Consider the following 22,475-nt stretch of genomic DNA (forward strand, 5'->3'; position numbering starts at 1 on the left):
CTCCTTAGCCGTGACCCAAACCTTTGGGATTTGTGACTCCGAGTAGTTACTTTGAATCCAGCCTGGGGCAGCTGGCTTGTGGGTTAAACCCTAAAGTGACTCTTTCTAGTTACTTTCGTGAGAATAGAATTCCGTGTCAGCCTCCTTCCTGCTGTGTTGTGCACACACTCAGTGGTGGTGTCTACCTCCTAAAAGGGTCAGAGTCCTTTTATAGTATTCTTTTTTCCCCCCCTCAGCAGTGTAGTATTTGAAAGCTTTTCAAAACTATTCCTCGTTTTGTTTACCTGCCCCTCCCCCCTCCCCCAAGCGTGACCTTGAACTTGTGATCCTCCTGGGCTGAAAGGTGTGTGACATCATGGCTTGGTTATGTGGCGCTGGGGATTGAACCCAGGGTTCTGTGCATGTGTCTCACATTAGGCTGTGTCTCACAGACTCATTGAAAACCAAGGTGCTTCAGGAATTGTGCTTGTTTGTTTTTTGTTGTTGTTGTTGTTGTTTGTGTGTGTATTGTGACAGGATAGATTGTTACTCCCATGGCATTGTGGGCTGGCCTTTTTTTTAATGGCCACTTTCCCGAGGGAACAAACAGCACGGAATTGAGGAATGAATGGTCTTTTTTAGCTCACAATTTAAAATGTGTTGCCCCTTCCTGGGGCCTGGGGAGCTTTTGGCATACAAGCAATGGTGCACATGTCAAAGTCAAAACAAATTGTAGGAGTCAGTTCTCTTCTTCACCTTAGCAGCAAGAATCTTTAGTCACTCAGGCATCTTGCTAGCCAACCCCCCCCCCCATACTCCACCCACATTTGGTAAACTCTACAGGTTCAGAACCACTAGGTGAGAAGGGCAGCTGTGCTAGGACTGTGTACAGCCGTGCTGCACCATACCACAGCCTGTAGCCACATGGAGCTATTAGCTACTTGAGGTTTAAATCAGATTGGGATAGTTAAACAAACGCCAGGTTTTGGAAGCTTGGTCTCAGCAAAGACTAGGCAGGCCCGGAGCAGATCGGGCGACCTGAGGGGTCTCCCCGAGGGCGAGGTGCACACCGCTCGGGTTGCCCAGCATTGTTCAGAGGCACTGTACGGTCCAAGACAGACGGCTTCCTGGCACACACACCCCTCCCCCATCCCCCCCATCCCCCACCCCCCCACCCCTCCACCCCCTCCCTGCACAGCCCACACTGTCCGTGAGTCTGGACATCCCACCAGTTCAAAAAGCATCAAAATGAGTTTTTTTTAAATTACTGGGTTGAGTATAATATGTCAGTTTCACCTGTTTATCGTTTGACAACTAGAAAATTTAAAATTAGGTGGGGCTGGCAATATCTCAGCGCTTAAGAGGACTTATTACTCATCCAATGGACCCCAGTTGGTTCCCAGCGCCTTTGTCAGCCCTGTGACTCCAGCTCCAGGGGATCTGATGTCCTCTCTGGCCTTTGCAGGCATCTGCATATAGGTGGCATACACTCGGACAGGCATGCATAAGTAAATATAAAACAACAAATAGGATTGCCTGGCTTGTATTATGTTTCTGTTGGGCAGGGCCGCTGTAGAGTAGTCGTCGCTGTCCTGCAAATGGCAGCTGAGGAAAGGAGGAATCGTAGTCTTAGCTCTCTGTCTGTCTCCCCGCTTGTGGTACCTGACCCATGGCCACATCCAGTAGTCAGAATAGTGAACAAGAGCTGCACTTCCGGAAACACAAGGTAGCTACTTTCTTCCCTCATGGTGCGTTGTCATAGAAGCTGAGGACTCTAGAAGTGTCTCCCTTAAGGAATCTAACTTTGCATCAGGACTCACGCTCAGGTAGTTTCTCCAGCCCCGTACCCGGCACGAGTGAGTGGAAATCTATGTTAGGAAGTAAGATGCGTTTATCACCAAAGTTTACGGACTAGTGAAAGGACGGATATCAGTTTGGGAAGTGTGCTTGCCCAGCATGCACAAAGCTCAGCTTGGGGCCCTAGCACCCTTAAAGTCCCAGCAGTTGGCGGTGGAGGCCAGATAGCAGTTCCAGGCTGTCAGCTGCATAGTGAGTTCAAGGTCATACAGAGAATATAAGACTTACTTTAAAAAAAAAATTTTTTTTTTAAGTGGCCAGCAAGATGGCTCAGTGGACAAAGGTGCTTGCTCCCAAGGTTTGACAGCCTGAGTTTTCTCTCTGGGATCCACAGGAAATAAGGAGATAATTAACTCCTATAGGCTGTCCTCTGACCTCCTCACATTTGTCCTGTGCATACGCACACAGAAATAAATACATGTAAAAAAAGTGAAAGTAATATTGAAAGATGTTCTTCTCCAAAGAACCCCAGGTCAAGATGCTCGGGACAGGCCCCGCGGCGGCCACCGCCAGTGCTGCCACGTCCAGCAATGTGAGCGTTCTGCAGCAGTTCGCCAGCGGACTGAAGAGCCGGAATGAGGAGACCCGGGCCAAAGCGGCCAAGGAGCTCCAGCACTATGTCACCATGGAGCTTCGAGAGGTTGGTCTTGCGTGCTTTGGGGCCAGTCCTTGCTGGGTACCCGGGTTGGTGTGTGCCATCTCTGGCTTAGATCACTGCCACAGCTCAGGGAGTACTTGGGAGGCCACCAGCGTTCATGCCCCTGCAGTGGCCAGGCTCCTCTGCAGCGTTGCACAGTTCTGTCACACTGATCACACTTATCTTCCCAGGTCAGCTCTTTGTTTTATTTTGCATGATTTTTCCCCCTATCAGCAGCCCCTCGGTCCTTTGTATCTGACAGCAATCAGAGTGAGTTTGGAAAGTTGATAGTGTAGGACTCTCTAAACAGAGACACTGACCTGCTCACCTTTGTCCCACTGATATTAGGGCGACTTTTAAGACAAGCTTTTCTGGTAGAGAATCAATGTGCAGTTGCTAAGTAAACAGAGGAGTTATGTGATCAGTTGCTCTTCAGTTTAAAGCTATAGAAATAGGTGCTAGCTTTGTCTTTGGTTTGAACTGTGTCAGCCCCCACAGCCATCACAGGTGAGGGGATATGCCAGCCCCCCACAGCCATCACAGGTGAGGGGATATGCCAGCCCCCCACAGCCATCACAGGTGAGGGGATATGCCAGCCCCCCACAGCCATCACAGGTGAGGGGATATGCCAGCCCCCCACAGCCATCACAGGTGAGGGGATATGCCAGCCCCCCACAGCCATCACAGGTGAGGGGATATGCCAGCCCCCACAGCCATCACAGGTGAGGATATGTCAGCCCCCACAGCCATCACAGGTGAGGGGATATGCCAGCCCCCCACAGCCATCACAGGTGAGGATATGTCAGCCCCCACAGCCATCACAGGTGAGGATATGTCAGCCCCCCACAGCCATCACAGGTGAGGATATGCCAGCCCCCTACAGCTATCACAGGTGAGGGGATATGCCGGCCCCCCACAGCCATCACAGGTGAGGGGATATGCCAGCCCCCCCACAGCCATCACAGGTGAGGGGATATGCCAGCCCCCCACAGCCATCACAGGTGAGGGGATATGCCAGCCCCCCCACAGCCATCACAGGTGAGGGGATATGCCAGCCCCGCACAGCCATCACAGGTGAGGGGATATGCCAGCCCCCCCACAGCCATCACAGGTGAGGGGATATGCCAGCCCCCACAGCCATCACAGGTGAGGGATATGTCAGCCCCCCACAGCCATCACAGGTGAGGGGATATGCCAGCCCCCCACAGCCATCACAGGTGAGGGGATATGCCAGCCCCCCACAGCCATCACAGGTGAGGGGATATGCCAGCCCCCCACAGCCATCACAGGTGAGGGGATATGCCAGCCCCCCACAGCCATCACAGGTGAGGGATATGTCAGCCCCCCACAGCCATCACAGGTGAGGGGATATGCCAGCCCCCCACAGCCATCACAGGTGAGGGATATGTCAGCCCCCCACAGCCATCACAGGTGAGGGGATATGCCAGCCCCCTACTGTCGTCACCCATGGGAGGATAACAGGGATCTGTTCTGTGCACTCTTCCCTACAGATGAGTCAGGAGGAGTCTACTCGCTTCTACGATCAGCTGAACCATCACATTTTTGAACTGGTTTCCAGCTCAGATGCCAATGAGAGGAAAGGGGGCATCTTGGCCATCGGTAAGGATAGTGTCTGGTAGCAGCGACTGTTAGGGACACTGCACAGATCATCTCTGTGCTCACTGTACGTTTCTGCACTTGCTGAAGGAGCTATATCTAGTTCATCTTTATTTTTAAAAGATTTACGGAGCTTGTACCTTTTGGTGCTCGTAGACAAGTGCTGATTCTAGCGGAAGTCCTGGGACATGGGCAAAACATACTCTAGGATGTGACAGCCGAGTCTCTGAGCTGGTAGGTCACTCCTGTGGCCAGTTTGCCAGGGGTGAGACTAGAAGCCTGGTTTTCGTTCTTCTGGCCTATGTTGCCTGTTGCAGATCTGACTTTACTGTAGACCAGGGTTTGGCAGTAGAAATGGGTGCTGTTTGCCCAAGGGCTGGCCATGAGTCCCGTGAATTGTCACTCAGTCTTAAGTGTTTTCTATCTTAGAAAGGAGATATGCAGATGTGTTCAAATGACACCATTTTGATTTACTTACATAGTTCTGGAACAAAAGCCCAGTCTACTGGTTCAAATGAAAAACCTCCTTTTTACATGGAGAGCTGTACTGAGAATGGAGTAAGGGCTCGCTCACCAGCATTTAGTTCCAGGCCACATGCGTTCCAGAACACACCACAAGGTCACCTTTGCTTTCTTTTCTAGCCAGCCTCATAGGAGTGGAAGGTGGAAATTCCACCAGAATTGGCAGATTTGCCAACTACCTTCGGAACCTCCTCCCCTCAAGTGATCCAGTTGTCATGGAAATGGCATCCAAGGCCATTGGCCGCCTCGCAATGGCAGGGGACACTTTCACTGCTGAGTATGTGGAGTTCGAAGTGAAGCGAGCCTTGGAATGGCTGGGTGCTGACCGCAATGAGGGCCGGAGACATGCGGCCGTGAGTGTCCACAGCCAGGCCTGGGGAGCAGTGGTGCTTCCTCGTGCTTTGTGTCCTTCTGAAGTTTGTCCTGGGAAGGGACTTCAGGGTGGGAGGTGGAAGAGTCAGTCTGCTGGAGAAAGGTCTGGCAGTGGCTGCAGTGGGATGAAGCATCCCCAGCGGCTGGCCAGCCGGCCAAGGAAGTAGCATAGACATTAGCCCTGGTTAAGGCTTTGTCATTCACAGCTTTGTAGCTTGGCAGCCTTAACTGAAGACACTAGTCTTCTCTTAAATAAAAATAGTAACAAAATTGAACATCAAACATGTGTTCTCTGGGGCTGGAGATAAGAGCACTGTCTGCTCTTCCAAAGGTCCTGAGTTCAGTTCCCAGCAACCACATGATGGCTCACAGATCTGGTGCCCTCTTCTGCATGCAGGTGTACGTAATAAATAAATAAATAAATAAATAAATAAATAAATAAATCTTTTAAAAACAAAAACAAAAAAGGTGACAACAACAACAACAAAATGTGTTCTCATCCAGTAAATAATTATTGACTCTACTGGATTGCAGACATGGTTCTAGGCTGTCCATTTAGTGTTAAGAAAGCGTTGAACATCTGCCTGCCCTGATGCATTCTGCATTTGTCGGCAGCCAGGTGGTGAACACTGAGGTGCTAGGTCTGTTTTCCTTTGCCTCTTCTGGTGCCAGGCTTTCCCAGATAGGAGGGTGGGAGATGCTCTAGGATGACAGGGGTATGTTCTGAGAGAACAAAAGTCCTGGTAGGGGCTGGGTGTGGTGTGGTACACCTTTAATCCCAGCAATCAGGAAGGCAGAGGCTCTGTGAGTTCGAGGCCAGCCTGATCTACAAAGTGAGTCCAGGACAGTCAAGGCTACACAGAGAAACCCTGTCTTGAAAAACAACAAACAAACAAAGTTCTGGTAGGAATAGCGTTCTCTTTGCCCTTCTCTCCCAGGTCCTTGTTCTCCGTGAGCTGGCCATCAGCGTCCCCACTTTCTTCTTCCAGCAAGTGCAGCCCTTCTTTGACAACATTTTTGTGGCTGTGTGGGACCCCAAGCAGGCCATTCGAGAAGGGGCTGTGGCTGCCCTTCGTGCCTGTCTCATCCTCACCACCCAGCGGGAGCCGAAGGAGATGCAGAAGCCTCAGTGGTACAGGGTGAGGAGATGGCTCCACATTAGCCACTAGCAAAGCCCTTTTGCTTGGAGAATCACAGCTGGCCAGGGAGCAGGCCTCACATTTGTTTGGGCCTAGCATGGTATTCTTCTGGTCACTGTGAATCAGCAGTTTTTTATTGCATTTTCTTAGTAAAGATACATTGGTAACCACACCATTATTTTATGCATTGCTCAGCATGAAGATGTGTCAGTCAGACTGTGGTGGCCGTGGTGACTGTGGTGACTGTGGTGACTGTGGTGGCTGTGATGGCTGTGGTGGCACACTTCTGTAATCCAAGCACTTGGGAGGCTAAGGCAAGCAAAGAAGAATTGGGCCTGAGATGCACTTGAGGTTCTCCTGCCTCTACCTCCCCAGTGCTAAGATTATAGGTGCAAACCGCCATGCCCAGCTCTGTGCCATGCTGGGCGGTGAACCCCGAGCTTCATGCATGTTAGATCAACACTGCCAACCGAACTGCATCCCCAGCCTCTGCACCGAGGCCAGGTGTGGTGGCCGACACCTTTAATCCCAGTACTCGGGAGTTGGACAGGCAGGTCTCTGACTTTAAGGCCTTCCAGGTATGTAGAGTGAGACCCTATCTCTAAAACAAAACAAATAACATTTGATAATTGAAATTTTGCCAGCAGTGCCCACATCATCATCACTTCAAAATATAATTAAGCAACCAAGATTAAGTCCTGTAAACAAACAAAAACTGAGTTCAAGCCAATCTGGGATACCTGATGAAACACTGTGTCATAACGAGGATAGCAGCTGCTGTTTCTGAACCAGTGAAGTGGTTGCTCCTGACTTGCAAAGGCCTAGCTCCCTCTGCTCCGGTGTCCTGAGTCTGTGCTGAAAGCTTCTGCCAAGGAAATGCATGTCACAGAAGGAGCCTGAGTATGGGAACAAGAGACCAGGCTGCCTTTCTTGCCTTTGCTGTGTGACATTGGACAAGTCACTTAATTTCTTTGGGCTTGTTTTATGTGGCCACCAAACAGAGGTGACAATGGCATTTCCCTCAAAGGCATATTGCAGCATTGGAGCTAAGTTAAACAGAAGAGCTTCTAAGTCAGTGTTGATGATAGCACAAGGCACTTCAGCAGGCTCTGGAATGCTGCCGAATCTCTGGGTAGAGGGGGTAAGCTGTGTTTTCTCCTTGAACACTCGGTACTAAAGGCACTCTCTGTCCTTAGCATACATTTGAGGAAGCAGAGAAAGGGTTTGATGAGACCCTGGCCAAAGAGAAGGGCATGAATCGGGATGATCGAATCCACGGGGCCTTGCTGATCCTCAACGAGCTAGTCCGAATCAGCAGCATGGAGGGAGAGGTGAGAAACCGTCTGGGGGGCCCAGGCTCCTGTGCCAGCCTGTCCGCAGGCAGGGAAGCCCTGTCTTCTCGGGGCTATAGACAGCCAGTCCTGTGGAGACTGTGAAGCAGGCAGTAAGATGGAAGGGTAGGAGGAGGCTGAGGTGGCGCCATCTGAGGGAGAGCCTCATGACGTGACTGAGGGACTGTATTCTAAGCAGAGGCTTTGAGGGGGGAGAGAGTTTGGCGTGGGAAGGACAGCTGGTATATTATGAGCAAATGAGAAGAGGAGATGGTGTCAGAGAGGGAACAAGGTCCAGTCAGGCTCACTGTTGGTGGTCAGCAGTTTTATTTTAATTGCAGGCATAGACGTCAGTGGTGTGCACACGGGAATCATGGGGTGTTAGGAATTTCTGACACCTCTGAGTGCTTGTGGGGAGCAGTGTGTGGAGAGGTGGGAATGAAGTCAGGGAGTTGGGTTGTTAGGTCAGTTTAAAGGTGGAAGGACTTAGCAGCCAGTGAGAGAAAACAGGAAGGGCTGAGTCCATGACGGCCTGAATGCACAAGAGCGAAGCACTGACTGTCTCTTTGTCTTTATGTGAAGCCATTGTGAGGTCTTTACACCAAAGTGAGCCAGCAGAGGAGGCCTGTGTCACCCAGGAGCAGGCAAGCTACAGCTTCCTTGCCTTCCTTGGCCACCAGCAGCCCACGCGGCCCTGGCACAGGCTTGAGGATGGTACTCTGAGGAACACCAGACCTCTTGATCAGTTAGGCTTTTGTAGTTGAGGTCACATCCTGGTTGCTGCCGCAGGAGGCTCCTGGAATAGTCTGGCTGGCTTCAGTGAGATGTAGTGACGCAGATAGTGAGAAGACAGGAAGTCAGGATATGAGGGAGTAAAACCCCCCCATCTGTGAGACTATGTGGATCTGTTGGGGAGGAATGTCACCCCAGGGTCTAGACAGACAGTGGTTGGTTGGTAGTAGCTGTGCCTGTGTCAGGGCAACATGCGGGGTAGTAGGAGATGTGAATGCCCCTGTGCAGGGCAGGTGAGCGGGAGACGCTGTGGGCCCAGGTGGCAGCTCTCATAGGGTGTACGGAGCCATTGAGTAGTCTTGGTGTGCAGTGGTAGGCTGTTTATAAATTCTGAAGAGTAACTTAAAAAAAAAAAAGAGCGCGAGCACGCGCGCGTGTGTATGTGTGTGTATGTATATGTGTATACACGTGTGTGTTGTGTGCATAGGAGTGTGGAAGCTATAGGATTTTTTTGAGCAAGGTCTCGCACTGAACTTGGAGCTCAGTGACTCAGCAAGACTAGTTGCCCAGTGCCCCGGAGCTCCTGTCTCGGCCTCCCAGCACCGGGAGCCCAGCTGTGCTGAGAAGTCCGTGTCTGCTTCTGTGACTGGGGGAATGGAGTTGCTTTGTGCTGAGCCAGGGAAACAGGAGGAGAGAGCAGAGGTTTGGAGCCTGTTAGGTGCTTGTTGGGCACCTGCATGACCTACTGAGTAGTTTTAGGGAGAGGTCTGGCTAATGTGGGGCCAGAGCAATGTGGGGGTCACTGCTAATTCAAGTCATGACTGGGTGAGAACCACACATGACCTGGTGTAGATGGAAAGAGATGGAGTCTATGAACTTGAGTCGAGAGACGAGGAACCAGGGGCGATGGGGGCAGCTGGGAAGGAGGAGCACGGGCCAGAGGGTGTGGGGCTCAGAGGGGGAGCCGATGGTCTCATGCAAGAGATCGCGGTGTGTGAAATGCTGCAAATATTCAAGCGAGATGAGGACTCAGGGGTGGTCCCTGGATTGACAGCCAGGAGCCTTCAGTGGCACTGACAAGAGGGGCGTGACTTCTGAAGAACGTGAGTATCTGTGCCGAGAAGAGCTGCAGACTGTGGAAGGTGAGCTGGGGTGCGCACCCCTTCAACAGCCGCTAGAGCAGCACTGCCAGGCACCTTCTTCCACGCCAGGACAAGGATTCTGAGAAAAGGATTTGCCTGAGTTTCTACTCAGCTTCAGGGAAAGAGGTTAGAATGTTCTTGCAGGGTGCCAGCATAGGGCCACCTTCACCTTCGCAGGAGCAGATAGTCTCAGCAGTCTGCATTGAGCCTTCCTGAGCCTGGCAGGCAGGAGGACACCTGGTGACAACTCCGGGCAGGTGGCCTGCTGGGGTTCCCTGTGCTCGGTAGAAGGTGGTCTTCCGCCTTTGTTAGAGCTGGACCTGGTCCTCTGCAAGGCTCTAGGAAAATGGTAGTCCAGATGAAGAGCGGCCCCTCTGCTTTGCAAGGAGTTGCTCCTCAGGGCTGGGCAAGTGGATTGCTCTGCAGATTCACACTGTCCAGGGCAAAGGCCGCTCATAACCAACATGACTGTTTGCTTCCTTCCTTGTACCTGCATAGCGTCTGAGAGAAGAGATGGAAGAAATCACTCAGCAGCAGCTGGTGCACGACAAGTACTGCAAAGACCTGATGGGCTTCGGGACAAAGCCTCGGCACATCACCCCCTTCACCAGTTTCCAGGCGGTGCAGCCCCAGCAGTCGAATGCCTTGGTGGGACTGCTGGGGTACAGCTCCCACCAAGGCCTCATGGGATTTGGGGCTTCCCCCAGCCCTACCAAGTCCACTCTGGTGGAAAGCCGCTGTTGCAGAGACTTGATGGAAGAGAAATTTGATCAGGTAAATGGCAAACGGCCCTTCCTTCTACACCCCCCACCCCCACCCACAGCGCCCTCTCCCCTGCCAACGCTGTGTGCTTCCTCTCGCAGGTGTGTCAGTGGGTGCTGAAATGCAGGAGTAGCAAGAACTCACTGATCCAAATGACAATCCTTAACCTGCTGCCCCGCTTGGCTGCGTTCCGACCGTCTGCCTTCACAGGTGAGGCTGTCCTCGGAAGGCACACCCTCTCCAAGGCCTCTCAGACAGACTTGGCCGCGGTGCTCTGGGAGAGTCAAGTCCGCCTCTCCTGGAGTAGCGCTGGCATGGGGCTAGTCTCGGGCGCTTTGCCTCCTGCCCGCTTTCTCCATTCTCTATTAAGAGACCCAGTGGCAGTCAGCATGTGTAGGGAAGAGCTAGGCAGGGTGGGCACACATGTACAATTTCAGCACCTGCTGTCCTTGACACAGCAAGTTTGAGGCTAGCCTGGGACACTTGACACTGTCTCAGACGAAAACAAAATAACCACAGTGTGTAGTGGAGGGCCAGTTCTAGACCAGGACATCACGACTGAAAGCCAGCATCACTGCTTGTGCTGGGCGTGATGGCTCATGTCTGTATCACAGGCCCTGGGAGGCTGAGGTGTGGGACCATCTAAAGTTCACAGCCAGTCCAGGCCTCAGTGAGGTCAACAGAAGGGCACTACAGGTCCATGCTGACAGCAGCACCTGCCGGGAGAGCGGCTTTAGTAACCCGCTTTTCTCCATGGTGATCACCGAGCATCTCACCCCCTGTAAGGAAGAGGGGTGTGGGTGACCTAGAGGCAGGTCCACAGGTGACAGATGGTGACTTCCCGTATGCTGTGCTGTCCTCAGTGGTTACTAGAGTTGAAGCACAGGTCTTCCCGTGAGGCCTTCCCGAATGTTGCGGCCAGAGACACTGTTTTCCCTTCCATCACAGTCCTCAGCTGTAGGAAGCTTTGGTGATGGACCCAGAAGGAATCCTGCATGGGTCCATTACTTGGAGACCTTTGTGGGTGTCCCCTTCCTGACTAGTGAAAGATACAATAATAATCCCTGCCTCCCCCAGTGAACAGCATGGGAATGCCTGGCACAGAGTGGAAACCAGGATTAGGTTATCGTTGCCTCCTGGAGCTACGTCAGATCCGTGTTGGGAATGAGGAGGTACATACGATAGTGCACTAGTTGCCTATTTATTTGTATTTAATGTCCCTCCCTTACCTCCTACTGGGTGGGAGTGGACATTGTCCCAAACACTGTGGCAGGTTGCCTGTTGTAGAGGAATGTTAATTCAGAACACAGCTGTTCTGGCAAGAGATCACATCCAAAGACCTTCTAGGTCTATGTGATCTGGCTGGAATACAGAATCATGCCTTTAATCCAGGAGACAAAGGCAAACAGATCTGAGTTCAAGGCCATTCTGGTATAGAGCAAGTATCAGGTAAAGAAAAGCTTAGGTCCGGGTGTGATGATACATGCTTTTAACCCGAAACAAAAGTAAAGTTAGTTTGTAGAAGGAAACAGCCATGTTTGAAAGTGATGTCTAATTGAATGGCAGAAAAGGTGACGGGTCAGAGAAGATTTGGCAGAGTAGGATACGCCCAACTCCCATGAGCAGAGAGAGGAAAGGGAAGCTACTTAAGAGGTGTTTTTATAGAGAGAGGAGGCGGTTTTACCAGGACAGTAATAGAGAGATGGGTTGCGGAGAGAGAACTCAGGTGAAGACAGAACGAGCCAGACATCAGCAGATCACTAAGTTAGTTTGAGGCCAACTGGAGCAATTCCAGACCGAGAGAGAAGCCAGATTGAATAAGTCAGTTGGGAGAAGAGTTTGAGTTAGAACAGCTGAGTTGACCCAGCCAGCCCAGAGCTCAGAAAGAACAAGTAAGGGTGAGCTCATTCAGCAGTCTCAGGGGCTGAAACCATTCTAGGCCCAGGGTAGATTGTACAGAGGCTAGAAGCTTCCTGGACTAGGCCTAGGCTAGCACGAGGCACTAAGCCTCCCAAGCAACAATTGAGCCGGGAGAATAAAAGTTACGCTTACAGCCTGTGTTTTATAAGCGTTCAGAACCAAGTAAGAACAAGTGGATAAAGGGAAGGTCAGCCTGATCCTCAGCGTGTGCCATTTCCAACATGGGTTCTCCCAGGACAGGGAAGGCATGGAGAGGGCTAGATGGTGAGCTGTGAAGCAGGTTGGGTCTCACAAGTACAGTGTGCTGGGTAAGGACCAAGCAGTCGCCTAAACTTGCTGAGCCAAAGAAATGGTGGAATGAAAATCACCCATAATTTTTAAATGTTCCCTTCTGTCTGCTGGATACCAGCAGTGTGTCTCCTTCCTAGTGACCAGAGACACCTCTGAGCAGCAGAGCTTTAAGTATCTTGGGTTGAAAGTCTCAGGTCAAAAAGTAGGCCAAATTTGATCAAAGTCTGGCATGCTGAAAAAACAGCAGGATACATTCAGGGAACAGCCTTGCAACAATGTACAAAGACAGAGGCCTGTGTGTATATTCTTTTGATGTGGGTTTGTTGTTTGTTAAAATATATCAGGGAAATTCAGTCTGGAGAGCCACCATAATTGTGCACCTCCATGCTGACGTGTCTCTTATTAAAACTCAGTCATCTCCTGAACTTCCCAATGGTGGAAGCTCTGGGAATAGCAGAAATACCCTAAAAGAAAATCTAAAAGAGAAAATACACGCTGGGCATAATACACAAATAAATCAAAACATTACCCTAAGGGGCTGCGGGATGGCTCAGTAGTAAAGACACTGGCCACCACACTCAAGGACCAGCATCAGTGGAAGGGAAGGAGCGAGAGGAAAGAATCAGGAAAGTTCTTTGTTTTGAAAAAATAATAATAATTCCAGTGCACAGTGCCTAGAAGTAGCAGCTCCTGCATGCTGCTGATGTAAACATGGTGAGGATGCAGGTGTGCTGCCCAGACCTCAGACTTAAGTCTAACTCTAATGTATCTGCAGTAAAAAATCTTCAGCCCCTTAGCTTTTTTGTTTTTGTTTCTTGAGACAGGGCCTCACCTTGTAGCTCTGGCTGGCCTGCAACTTTATATAGACCAGGCTGGCCTTGAACTCACAAAGCTCCACTAACCTCTGGCTCTCAAGTGCTGGCTCCTTAGCAGTTTGTGAAGAGGAGCATGTACTCTTCCCCTGAGTAATACTACTGGAGGGTCCAGCAAGCTGGATCAGCAGAAAAGGTGCTTGCCACTAACCCTGGGGACCTGAATTTTACCCCTGGACCCACATGGGGCAAGGAAAGAACTCATTCCACAAGTGGTCCTCTGGCTTCCACATTCACACTGACAAACACCTCAACAACCCCTGCCCCACCCCCGCCACACACACATAAATTATAATTTCAAAAGAATTAGACTAATGGAGACGACTGTATGATACTCTCCTAAAAGACATACCTGAGGAGTGACTACCAGGTGTAGGGTGTCTTACAAAGTTCATCCTTTAAAGCCAGTGTGAAGGCACACACCTTTAAACCCAGGGAGACAAAGGCAGGCGGATCTTTGTGAGTTTGAGGCCAGTTTGGCTTACAAAGCAAGTTCCAGGACAGCCAGAACTGTTACATAGAGAAACCCAGTCTTGAAAAACCAAACAAGTTTCTCCTTTAAAAATTTAAAAAAGATTTATTTATTATGTATACAGTGCTCTGCCTACATGTGCACCTGCACACCAGAAGGGTGCACGAGATCACATTATAGATGGCTGAGAGCCACCGTGTGGTTTCTGGGAATTGAACTCAGGACCTCTGGAAGAGCAGTCAGTGCTCTTAACCTCTAAGCCTCCAGGCCTATCCTATAAAGTCTTAGTATCCTTCCACTGGGTTTCCTTAATGTAAATTTGAGTGCTGTGTAGGAACGCTGACCCTGGCCATGTGCTCTGCCTTTTCTGTACCAGATACCCAGTACCTCCAGGACACCATGAACCACGTCCTGAGCTGTGTCAAGAAGGAGAAGGAACGGACTGCAGCATTCCAGGCCCTGGGGCTGCTTTCTGTGGCAGTGAGGTCCGAGTTCAAGGTCTACTTGCCCCGCGTCCTTGACATCATCCGAGCAGCCCTGCCTCCGAAGGACTTTGCCCACAAGTAAGCGACTCTGTCAGGTTTTCACTGTGTACCCTGTTCACGTGGAGAGTAAGAGGCACCATCCGTGTGCACAGCTTTGAGCCCATTCCACACGTTGTTGTGCTCTGAGGCGTGGCAGGAGGAAGAGAGTCCCTCCTCACTTGAGTTCAGGCTCTTCAGGTGTGACTGTAAGTATTCAGAAAGGTGAAATCCCTGTAGAACGTGTCGAATGTCATGCATTCTCTAGTCTGGCTCTTTCTTTGGCATTCAAGTCTTTCATTGGTAGCACGTTTGTGGAGGAATATCCCTGATTTGACCTGAAGAGACCAGATGGTCATCTTTTCCCTCAGTTAACACACCACTGGGTAAAACAGGAGCAAAGCCTCTGGCAGCTCGCCAGATGGAGAGGCCATGACGCTCCTGGGGAGTCAGCGCCAACAGCATTGAGTTTATGTTCCCCTGGATGTTTGTTAGGAAGGGTTGCTCTAGTGGATTCAGAAGCCACGTCCTGAAACGCAACATTCTCATCATAGGGAGACATTTCTTTCCATGGTATACTTATATGCTACTCTGGTTACTGATGAGCACACACCAGTTCCTTGGTCAGCCCCACATTAAGTATGGTGCCTCTTCCTGAATTCAGAAAAAGAGAGCCCTTCTGTAAGATACGGTACTGCCATCTGCTGGAGTAGTGTTTTAAATACATACCCACAGAGACTGATGGGCTGGAGCCAGTAGAATTCTGCAATAATCTCCACCCTCACTCCTGGCTGGCCCTGCCTAAATAACTTGCCCTGCTGGCCCCAGCATGGCCTTGAGGTGGGACATTATGAATGTCTTTGTGTCTAAAGTAGCTGCTCTGTTTCTCTGCAGGAGGCAGAAAACCGTGCAGGTGGATGCCACAGTGTTCACATGCATCAGCATGCTGGCGCGGGCGATGGGGCCAGGCATCCAGCAGGACATCAAGGAGCTGCTGGAGCCCATGCTGGCCGTGGGCCTGAGGTGTGTGCCAGGGGCCTGTGACTGCCCAGCCTCAGCGGTGGGCCTGGTGTGGAAGAGAGAGGGGCAGGCTATATGTGTACTGATTGGATAGGCAGGCTAGCTCAGGGTGAACACACCGGTTAGTTATGAAGCCCAGTTTCCTCACTAGCTACTTCTCTGAGCTTAGATTTTTTTCATCTGAAAATAACAATTTATGCCCTCTAGGAGAGCTCAGGAAGTAGCCACTAACACAAGGCCTGGCATGAAGGCAGCACTTTTTTTGTTAGTTTTTGTTTTTATTTTTGTTTTTCGAGACAGGGTTTCTCTCTGTAGCCTTGGCTGTCCTGGACTCACTTTGTAGACCAGGCTGGCCTTGAACTCACATTGATCTGCCTCCCTCTGCCTCCCTCTGCCTCCCGAGTGCTGGGATTAAAGACGTGTGCCAACATATCCACCCTAGGCAGCATTTGTTAAGCATGCATGCGTACTTTTGCTGTTATTACTGGGAAGACTGCTTAGCCTCCCAAAACTTCATCCCATCCCCTTTGAAATAAGGAGGATGCTTTCCCTCTGCCTCCTGGTTATTGACTGAGACTTGGTCTCTGGTGACTTCATATTTTGTAAGGTCTCTTTGGTGAAAACCAGAAATGAGTAGATGATTCTGAAATCTGAGACAAGGCCAAGGTAGTTCATCTCTTCAGAGACATAAGCAGTGGCAGGTCCAGTAGTCCTCCTGCCTAGAGCAGATGGTGTCACGTTCTGGCTGTGTGGTGACAGATCCCCTCCTCCTCCACAGCCCTGCGCTCACTGCTGTGCTCTATGACCTGAGCCGCCAGATTCCGCAGCTGAAGAAAGATATTCAGGATGGGCTCCTGAAGATGCTGTCCTTGGTCCTTATGCACAAACCCCTCCGGCATCCAGGCATGCCCAAGGGCCTGGCCCACCAGCTGGCCTCCCCCGGCCTCACCACCCTCCCCGAGGCCAGTGACGTGGCCAGCATCACTCTTGCCCTTCGAACCCTTGGCAGCTTTGAATTTGAAGGTAAGAAGTTACAGTGGCTCTTGGCGAAGTGTAGAGGATGCAGTGGACCTGAGAAGGGGATGAGGGCACCTACATGTCTGCATCTGTAGAGTCTCCATGACAGGGTACCAGATGCATAACAGCCCCTCCTTCCCAGGCTTTTCCTGCCCTGTGCTTTGTCTCATGATGTGTTGGGGCAGATGGAGTTAGGAAGCATGCATTGCTTCAGAAAAAACACATCAGGGGTGGAAGCTCAGGATGGCATTCCTCGCCTTCCCACTGACCCGCAGCTGGGCGGGGACTTACTGCTTTAGAATGCATACATATCTGATAGTTCCGTCCTGTGACGGTGTGGTGTTCTGTGCAGTGGACCTGGAACCCTGTCCCAAGCAGCAGTGCTTATTCTTCCTCCCTTTTCCTTTGCGCCCAGGCCACTCTCTGACCCAGTTCGTCCGCCACTGTGCGGACCATTTCCTAAACAGCGAGCACAAGGAGATCCGCATGGAGGCTGCCCGCACCTGCTCCCGCCTGCTCACGCCCTCCATCCACCTCATCAGCGGCCATGCGCATGTGGTTAGCCAGACTGCGGTGCAAGTGGTGGCAGATGTGCTCAGCAAGCTGCTTGTGGTTGGGATAACAGATCCTGGTAAATCTTATGCTAGAGCGTGAGATGTTTGCATGTTCTCTAACAATAAACACCAATAATTTCATAGGTAGCCATTTCTCTGCTAACTTATTAGACTTGGCTCCTCCAGTCTGTTGGTGTAAGACAATCTATTTTCACTTTATTCCTGTGAGTAGATTAAAAAAAACAAACAAACAGGGGTGGGGCAGAAGGTTAGATGAAGAAGGTATTTTGGGGTTCTCCCACTAGGGCAGTAGTTGTCGGCCTGTGGGTCTCAATCCCCTGCTTTGGGTGGGTTGAACAGCCTTTTCACAGGGGTTGCTTAAGGCCATCAGAAAACACAGATACTTACACTGCAATTCATAGCAGCAAAATCACAGTTATGTAGTAGCAACAAAAATAATTTTATGGTTGTGGGTCACCGCACCCGAGGAGCTGTGTGAAAGGGCTACACCGTTAGGAAGGTTGAGAACCACCACCACACTGGCATGGTAGCAGCAGAGGCAGAAACTGGGAAGGGGCTGGAAGGATGGGGCCCTGAAGAGCTGTTCAAAGACTTGTTTGCTCTTGCAGACCCTGACATTCGCTACTGCGTCTTGGCATCCCTGGATGAGCGCTTTGATGCCCACCTGGCCCAGGCAGAAAACTTACAGGCTCTGTTTGTAGCTCTGAATGACCAGGTCTTTGAGATCCGAGAGCTGGCCATCTGCACTGTGGGCCGACTCAGTAGTATGAACCCAGCCTTCGTCATGCCTTTCCTGCGGAAGATGCTTATCCAGGTAATGGGTGACAGGCCGCAAGGGATGGACCTCCACAGTGAGCGGAGGAGGAGGAAGCTCTGAGGACAGGGATGGGAAAGAGAGATGGAGATACCTGACTGAGAGTGGGCGTTTCCCAGCTTGGGTTTGAGCTCCAGTGTGAGCCTCTTGTCAGCATGATGTGATGTGCCTCTGGTTCCAGCCTGACCTCTCAGGCAGCTCATCTGTCTCTCTGGCACATCATCCCCAGTGAGCCAGCATCCCGGCCTTCACTGCATCTGCTGCAGGGGTCGCAGGCCTCCTGCTCTTCCTGTCTTGCTTCTGTCATGCTTCTCTTGCTAATAGTAGCCAGGCACAGAGGCCGCCAGTCTTAATATGTGGGCGTGATTCCCACACGAGCCTGCGGTCATTGTGCTTGGTCAGGGGTCCCTGGCTTTTATTCTTACGTGACGTGAGATGTCTTGCTTCTTTCTGCTGTAACCTGGGCCCTTGAGTTTTGTCTTCAGCTGCCCTGTAAGTTCCTTGGCTTCCGCGAACGATACCTGTTCAATCCTTCCCACCTTGGCATGTCCTCCTGCCTCTTTTGAAGTAGATGGGTTGCATAACACTTGAAGAACTTAAACACAGAGTGTCAGTATGTGCCACGCACCCTAGAATAGTGTCATTTATTTGCTGTTTGCCACAGTAAGACATGGCTGCAAATGAGATCATCAGGTGACAAGTTGGAAAATTGTACTTTGTCGCCACCTGTGCTTCAGCCTGGTGACTCCTGCTTTCACTGCTGGCCCACGTTAGGGAGTGCCTGTTACTTCAAATCTTAAGACACCTAAGGCTCTGGGAAGGAAACCGCCACTACTGAGCCTACCAGGTCAGACGGTGCTAAGTTTGGCATGGAAATACCTCCTAATGAAAACAAGAGTTTGTTCATTCAGTCAGGATTGGATGCACACCTCCTCCTTCCCATATAGCACTAACTAGTAGCAGTGTGTTGGTGATGCTGAAGCAGACACAGAAGGCTCATACTCAGCCAACAGGCCAGCTCATTTTCCTGATGCTGGAGCATGTGAAACACCGTCAGATGAGTTGACCATGTGCTGCACTTAACCCTTGAAACTTAAAAAATAAATAGGGGGCTGGAGAGATGGCTCAGTGGTTAAGAGCGCCGCCTGCTCTTCCAAAGGTCCTGAGTTCAATTCCCAGCAACCACATGGTGGCTCACAACCATCTATAATGTGATCTAATGCCCTCTTCTGCAGCTAGAGCATTCATATACAATAAATAAATAAATTTTAAAAAAAAAGAAACTTAAAAAATAAATAAAATTTAAAAAAATATGTATTTGTGGGGGCTAGAGAGATAGCTCTAGTTAAGAGCACTTCCAAAGGTCCTGAATTCACTTCCCACCAACCACATGGTGGCTCACAACCATCTACAATGTTCTGCCCTCTTCTGGTGTGCAGATGTATGTGCAGGCAGAGTATTGTATACATAATAAATACATATATTTATATACTATATATGTCATATATTTAGACTATGCAGGGAGGTTGAAAACTAGGGCCTTGTATGTATAAGGAAAATGCTGTCACTGAGCTATACCTCTAGCCTTTAAACTCCGAAACAAGGGGGAAAATGTATCTTTATATTGGTGCATGCCTTGGCCTCTCCCTGAAGTCTGGTCCCTGGCCACTGGTAGATGTCACAGTGGCACAGATGGCTCTGACTCTAGCCTGGCCAGCACTATATCTGCTAGTTGTCCTCTGCTTCCTGGGGCACGTTCCCTGCAGTCACCCTGCATCCCGCTCAGCCCGTTCTTGTGTCACTAACCCTTTTTACTGCTGTCTTCTGTGACTGGAGAAAACAGGCTGTCAAGGTAATACAGAAAATCAGTTATGAGGTTGGCAACTAAGACATTTTGTTCCCTGCAGACTCTTCTGAACCGCTGACTAATTGGGCTTTGTGGTGTTATTTCAAGCATGCTTACATTTCCTTCCCTCAGCCATATCCAGAAGTCTGTGTGCATTGCTGATGTCTACTTGACCCTGAGTGCAATATGCCAATATGCTAGAGTTTTAGGAGTACGAGAAAAGGCCTGGCAGCTGTGGCCAGTGGCGCCTAAAGACCCTGCACTTCCCTCGTCTCCATGTGTCAGGTCACCTGTGAAGGTTTCACAGCTGTTGTAACAGTCCCTTGGGCCCTCTCTTTGGTCCTCTGTCTGGCTCACGGTACTCACCTCTGCTGGGTGCTCCTTTTCCAGTACTGAGGACTTGGTGCTGCTTCGGCGGGAGAAGGGACAGCCAAGGCTGTTGTGGTTTATAGATCCCCCTACCTGCTGAGTGTCCATTGGAGACGTGGCATGTTGGAAGCTGGTTCCCCCCCCCCCCCCGGATTCCTGACACATTTCCCTGCTTTACACAGCGCTCTCCATTCTGTCCTCGGCCACAGTTATTACCTTTCTTCCCTACAGATTTTGACGGAGCTAGAGCACAGTGGCATTGGCAGAATCAAGGAGCAGAGTGCCCGCATGCTGGGGCACCTGGTCTCCAATGCCCCCCGACTCATCCGCCCCTATATGGAGCCTATCCTGAAGGTAAAGTGTAACGCATGGCCAGAATGGCGCTTTCACTCTGCCTCGTCTCGGTGTTTAGGAGGGGGGTGCTTCAGCACTGCTGCGCTGAGCCCAGTAGATCATGTCTTTGGTCCAGGCTTATACATGGCACTTTGTGTTAAGGAGTGCCAAGAATCTCATCAGTTGCAGGAAAGCGTTCTCCCTTGTGCTTCAGGCTCATCATCAGATGGGCTTGGGAAGGAGAAGTAGATAAATACCACTTTCCCCAAGTGAAGAAAAATGAGCTTTGAAACACAAGCACAAGTTCAGATGTGACTATGTAGTCACGTGAAGTTTCCTGTGTCTAACACGTGCAGCTGGAGGATGATAGGCAGGCAGGGTTGAAAGGGCACACGAGAGACAGCTTCAAATTGTGCTGCTTCCTGGATTATACACTGGGCTTGTGTGTGGTTTGGAGAAAAGCTTGGAAATCCACAGTCCCGAGGGCCAACGTCCACAGAGCCTAGAAGTGACTTATGTGACTGGTCATACAAGGGCTTTTGTTTCTGGTGTCAGGGATTGAACCCAGAGCTTTGTGTGCACTGGGAGCTGTGCTGCCCTCTAGTGATGAGCTATCTCTCCTACAGCCTCCCGTCCATACTCACTTCTCACACCTTCCTCTACAGGCTTTAATTTTGAAACTGAAAGATCCAGACCCTGATCCAAACCCAGGAGTGATCAATAACGTCTTGGCCACTATAGGAGAACTGGCTCAGGTGAGGGAACAACTGTTTTCCATAGGCAGAAGGAAACTCTTTAGAGCTGGGGAAAGCCAGAATACTTCTTTTTTTTCTTAATATTTTATTTAATTTTAATTTATGTGCATTGGTGTGAGGGTGTCAGATCTTGGAGTTACAGACAGTTGTGAGCTGCCATGTGGTTGCTGGGAATTGAACTTGGGTCCTTTGGAAGAACAGGCAGTGCTCTTAACCACTGAGCCATCTCTCCAGCCCCTCAGAATACTTCTTTTCCTCTTCATTTGTTTGTTTGTTTTTATTTTTGTTTAGAGATAGGGTCTCACTTTGTTGCCCAGCCTAGCCTCAAACTCACAGTATTTCTCCTGCCTCAATTTCTAGAATTTTGGAGTCCCAGATGTGAGCCACCACCCCTGCCCAAATAATGTCTTAACACCATAGTGTCTCATCCCTGCGCTGTCTTCACTTTCAGGTTAGCGGCCTGGAAATGAGGAAGTGGGTGGACGAACTCTTCATCATCATCATGGACATGCTCCAGGACTCCTCCCTGCTGGCCAAAAGGCAGGTGAGCACCGCTATTGCCTGAGCGAGCAGGCAGACCCATGGGACCAGGGGCCTGTTCCTCTCTGTTCACAGCAGTGTTCCCAGTCAGTACTTTGCACAGAGCTTGACAGACAGTAAGTGCTTGACATGTTCTTTGAATGTGGAAAGAGAGTCTCAGAACAAGCATTGGCTTTCCCGACCAGTCACCCACAGGTCATGTTCCCTCTGTGTGGAGGAAACTGCAGTCTGGTTGTCAGAGCCTGGCTCCTGGGGGGCGGATGCAGGCTTGGACTCTGCTTGTGGAGGCAGTCGGCTTCCGCTCACCCTCCTAGCTATGGAGGTGATTAGAGCAGTCCAAAGTGAAGAGTAGTCCCCACTGCCTTCTGTGGTTCCTGTTGGTCAGTCAGTGTACAAAAGAACCGCATTTCCTCTGAGAGATGTGGGACTATTCTTTATGGGTTGTTTGTTTGTTTGTTTGATTGATTGATTTCTGAGGCAGCGTCTCACTTTGAAGTGCAGGCTGGAACTTACTGTGTGGTTAGAACTGGCCTTGAACTAAAGGCAGCCCTTCTACCTCAGGGTCCCTAGTCCTGAGAGCACAGAAGTGAGCCATTACAGCGCCTCCACCGCCGCTGGTCCGCTGATTGTAGGTTCATGATTCCTCCTCATGGTTAGTGAGCTAACAGTCTTGTAATTGGCTCTGGCATCTCATTCCTCTCTCAGTGCGAAGAATATACCTGCACGTTCTTTTTCCGTACTGAGTCAACAAACATGTGGCCTTTTGTCCATTCAGGTGGCTTTGTGGACCCTGGGACAGTTGGTGGCCAGCACCGGCTATGTAGTGGAGCCCTACAGGAAGTACCCCACTCTGCTTGAGGTGCTGCTGAATTTCCTGAAGACTGAGCAGAACCAGGGCACACGGAGAGAGGTAAACAGCCGGGGCACCCAGGCCTCAGAGGTTGACAGGACCGTGAGAGAGGAAGTGACAGTGACCTGCCCCACACTGGGCGGGGCTTCTTATCTGTCTTTGCTTTGTTGATGGAGACGGTGGTTTGGGT

The 22,475-nt window shown here is 50.6% G+C and overlaps 1 protein-coding gene across 1 annotated transcript in view; it reads left to right on the forward strand.

The window, feature by feature from the left end:
• The window catches only part of MTOR (mechanistic target of rapamycin kinase), a 118,111-nt gene that overhangs the window by 536 nt on the left and 95,100 nt on the right, over positions 1 to 22,475 (forward strand). Inside the window, exons 2-17 of the mRNA XM_084786680.1 lie at positions 2,301 to 2,476; positions 3,985 to 4,093; positions 4,733 to 4,965; positions 5,923 to 6,123; positions 7,320 to 7,454; positions 9,827 to 10,102; positions 10,192 to 10,300; positions 14,022 to 14,208; positions 15,061 to 15,189; positions 15,965 to 16,209; positions 16,619 to 16,834; positions 17,387 to 17,592; positions 20,039 to 20,161; positions 20,806 to 20,895; positions 21,347 to 21,439; positions 22,211 to 22,345. Coding sequence (XP_084642806.1) covers positions 2,315 to 2,476; positions 3,985 to 4,093; positions 4,733 to 4,965; positions 5,923 to 6,123; positions 7,320 to 7,454; positions 9,827 to 10,102; positions 10,192 to 10,300; positions 14,022 to 14,208; positions 15,061 to 15,189; positions 15,965 to 16,209; positions 16,619 to 16,834; positions 17,387 to 17,592; positions 20,039 to 20,161; positions 20,806 to 20,895; positions 21,347 to 21,439; positions 22,211 to 22,345 — 2,649 coding nt within the window. The 5' untranslated portion in view covers positions 2,301 to 2,314. The remainder of the gene's footprint in view (positions 1 to 2,300; positions 2,477 to 3,984; positions 4,094 to 4,732; positions 4,966 to 5,922; positions 6,124 to 7,319; positions 7,455 to 9,826; positions 10,103 to 10,191; positions 10,301 to 14,021; positions 14,209 to 15,060; positions 15,190 to 15,964; positions 16,210 to 16,618; positions 16,835 to 17,386; positions 17,593 to 20,038; positions 20,162 to 20,805; positions 20,896 to 21,346; positions 21,440 to 22,210; positions 22,346 to 22,475) is intronic.

This window comes from Acomys minous, assembly GCF_964271855.1.
Source record: "Acomys minous genome assembly, chromosome: 6".
NCBI classification, from domain to species: domain Eukaryota; kingdom Metazoa; phylum Chordata; class Mammalia; order Rodentia; family Muridae; genus Acomys; species Acomys minous.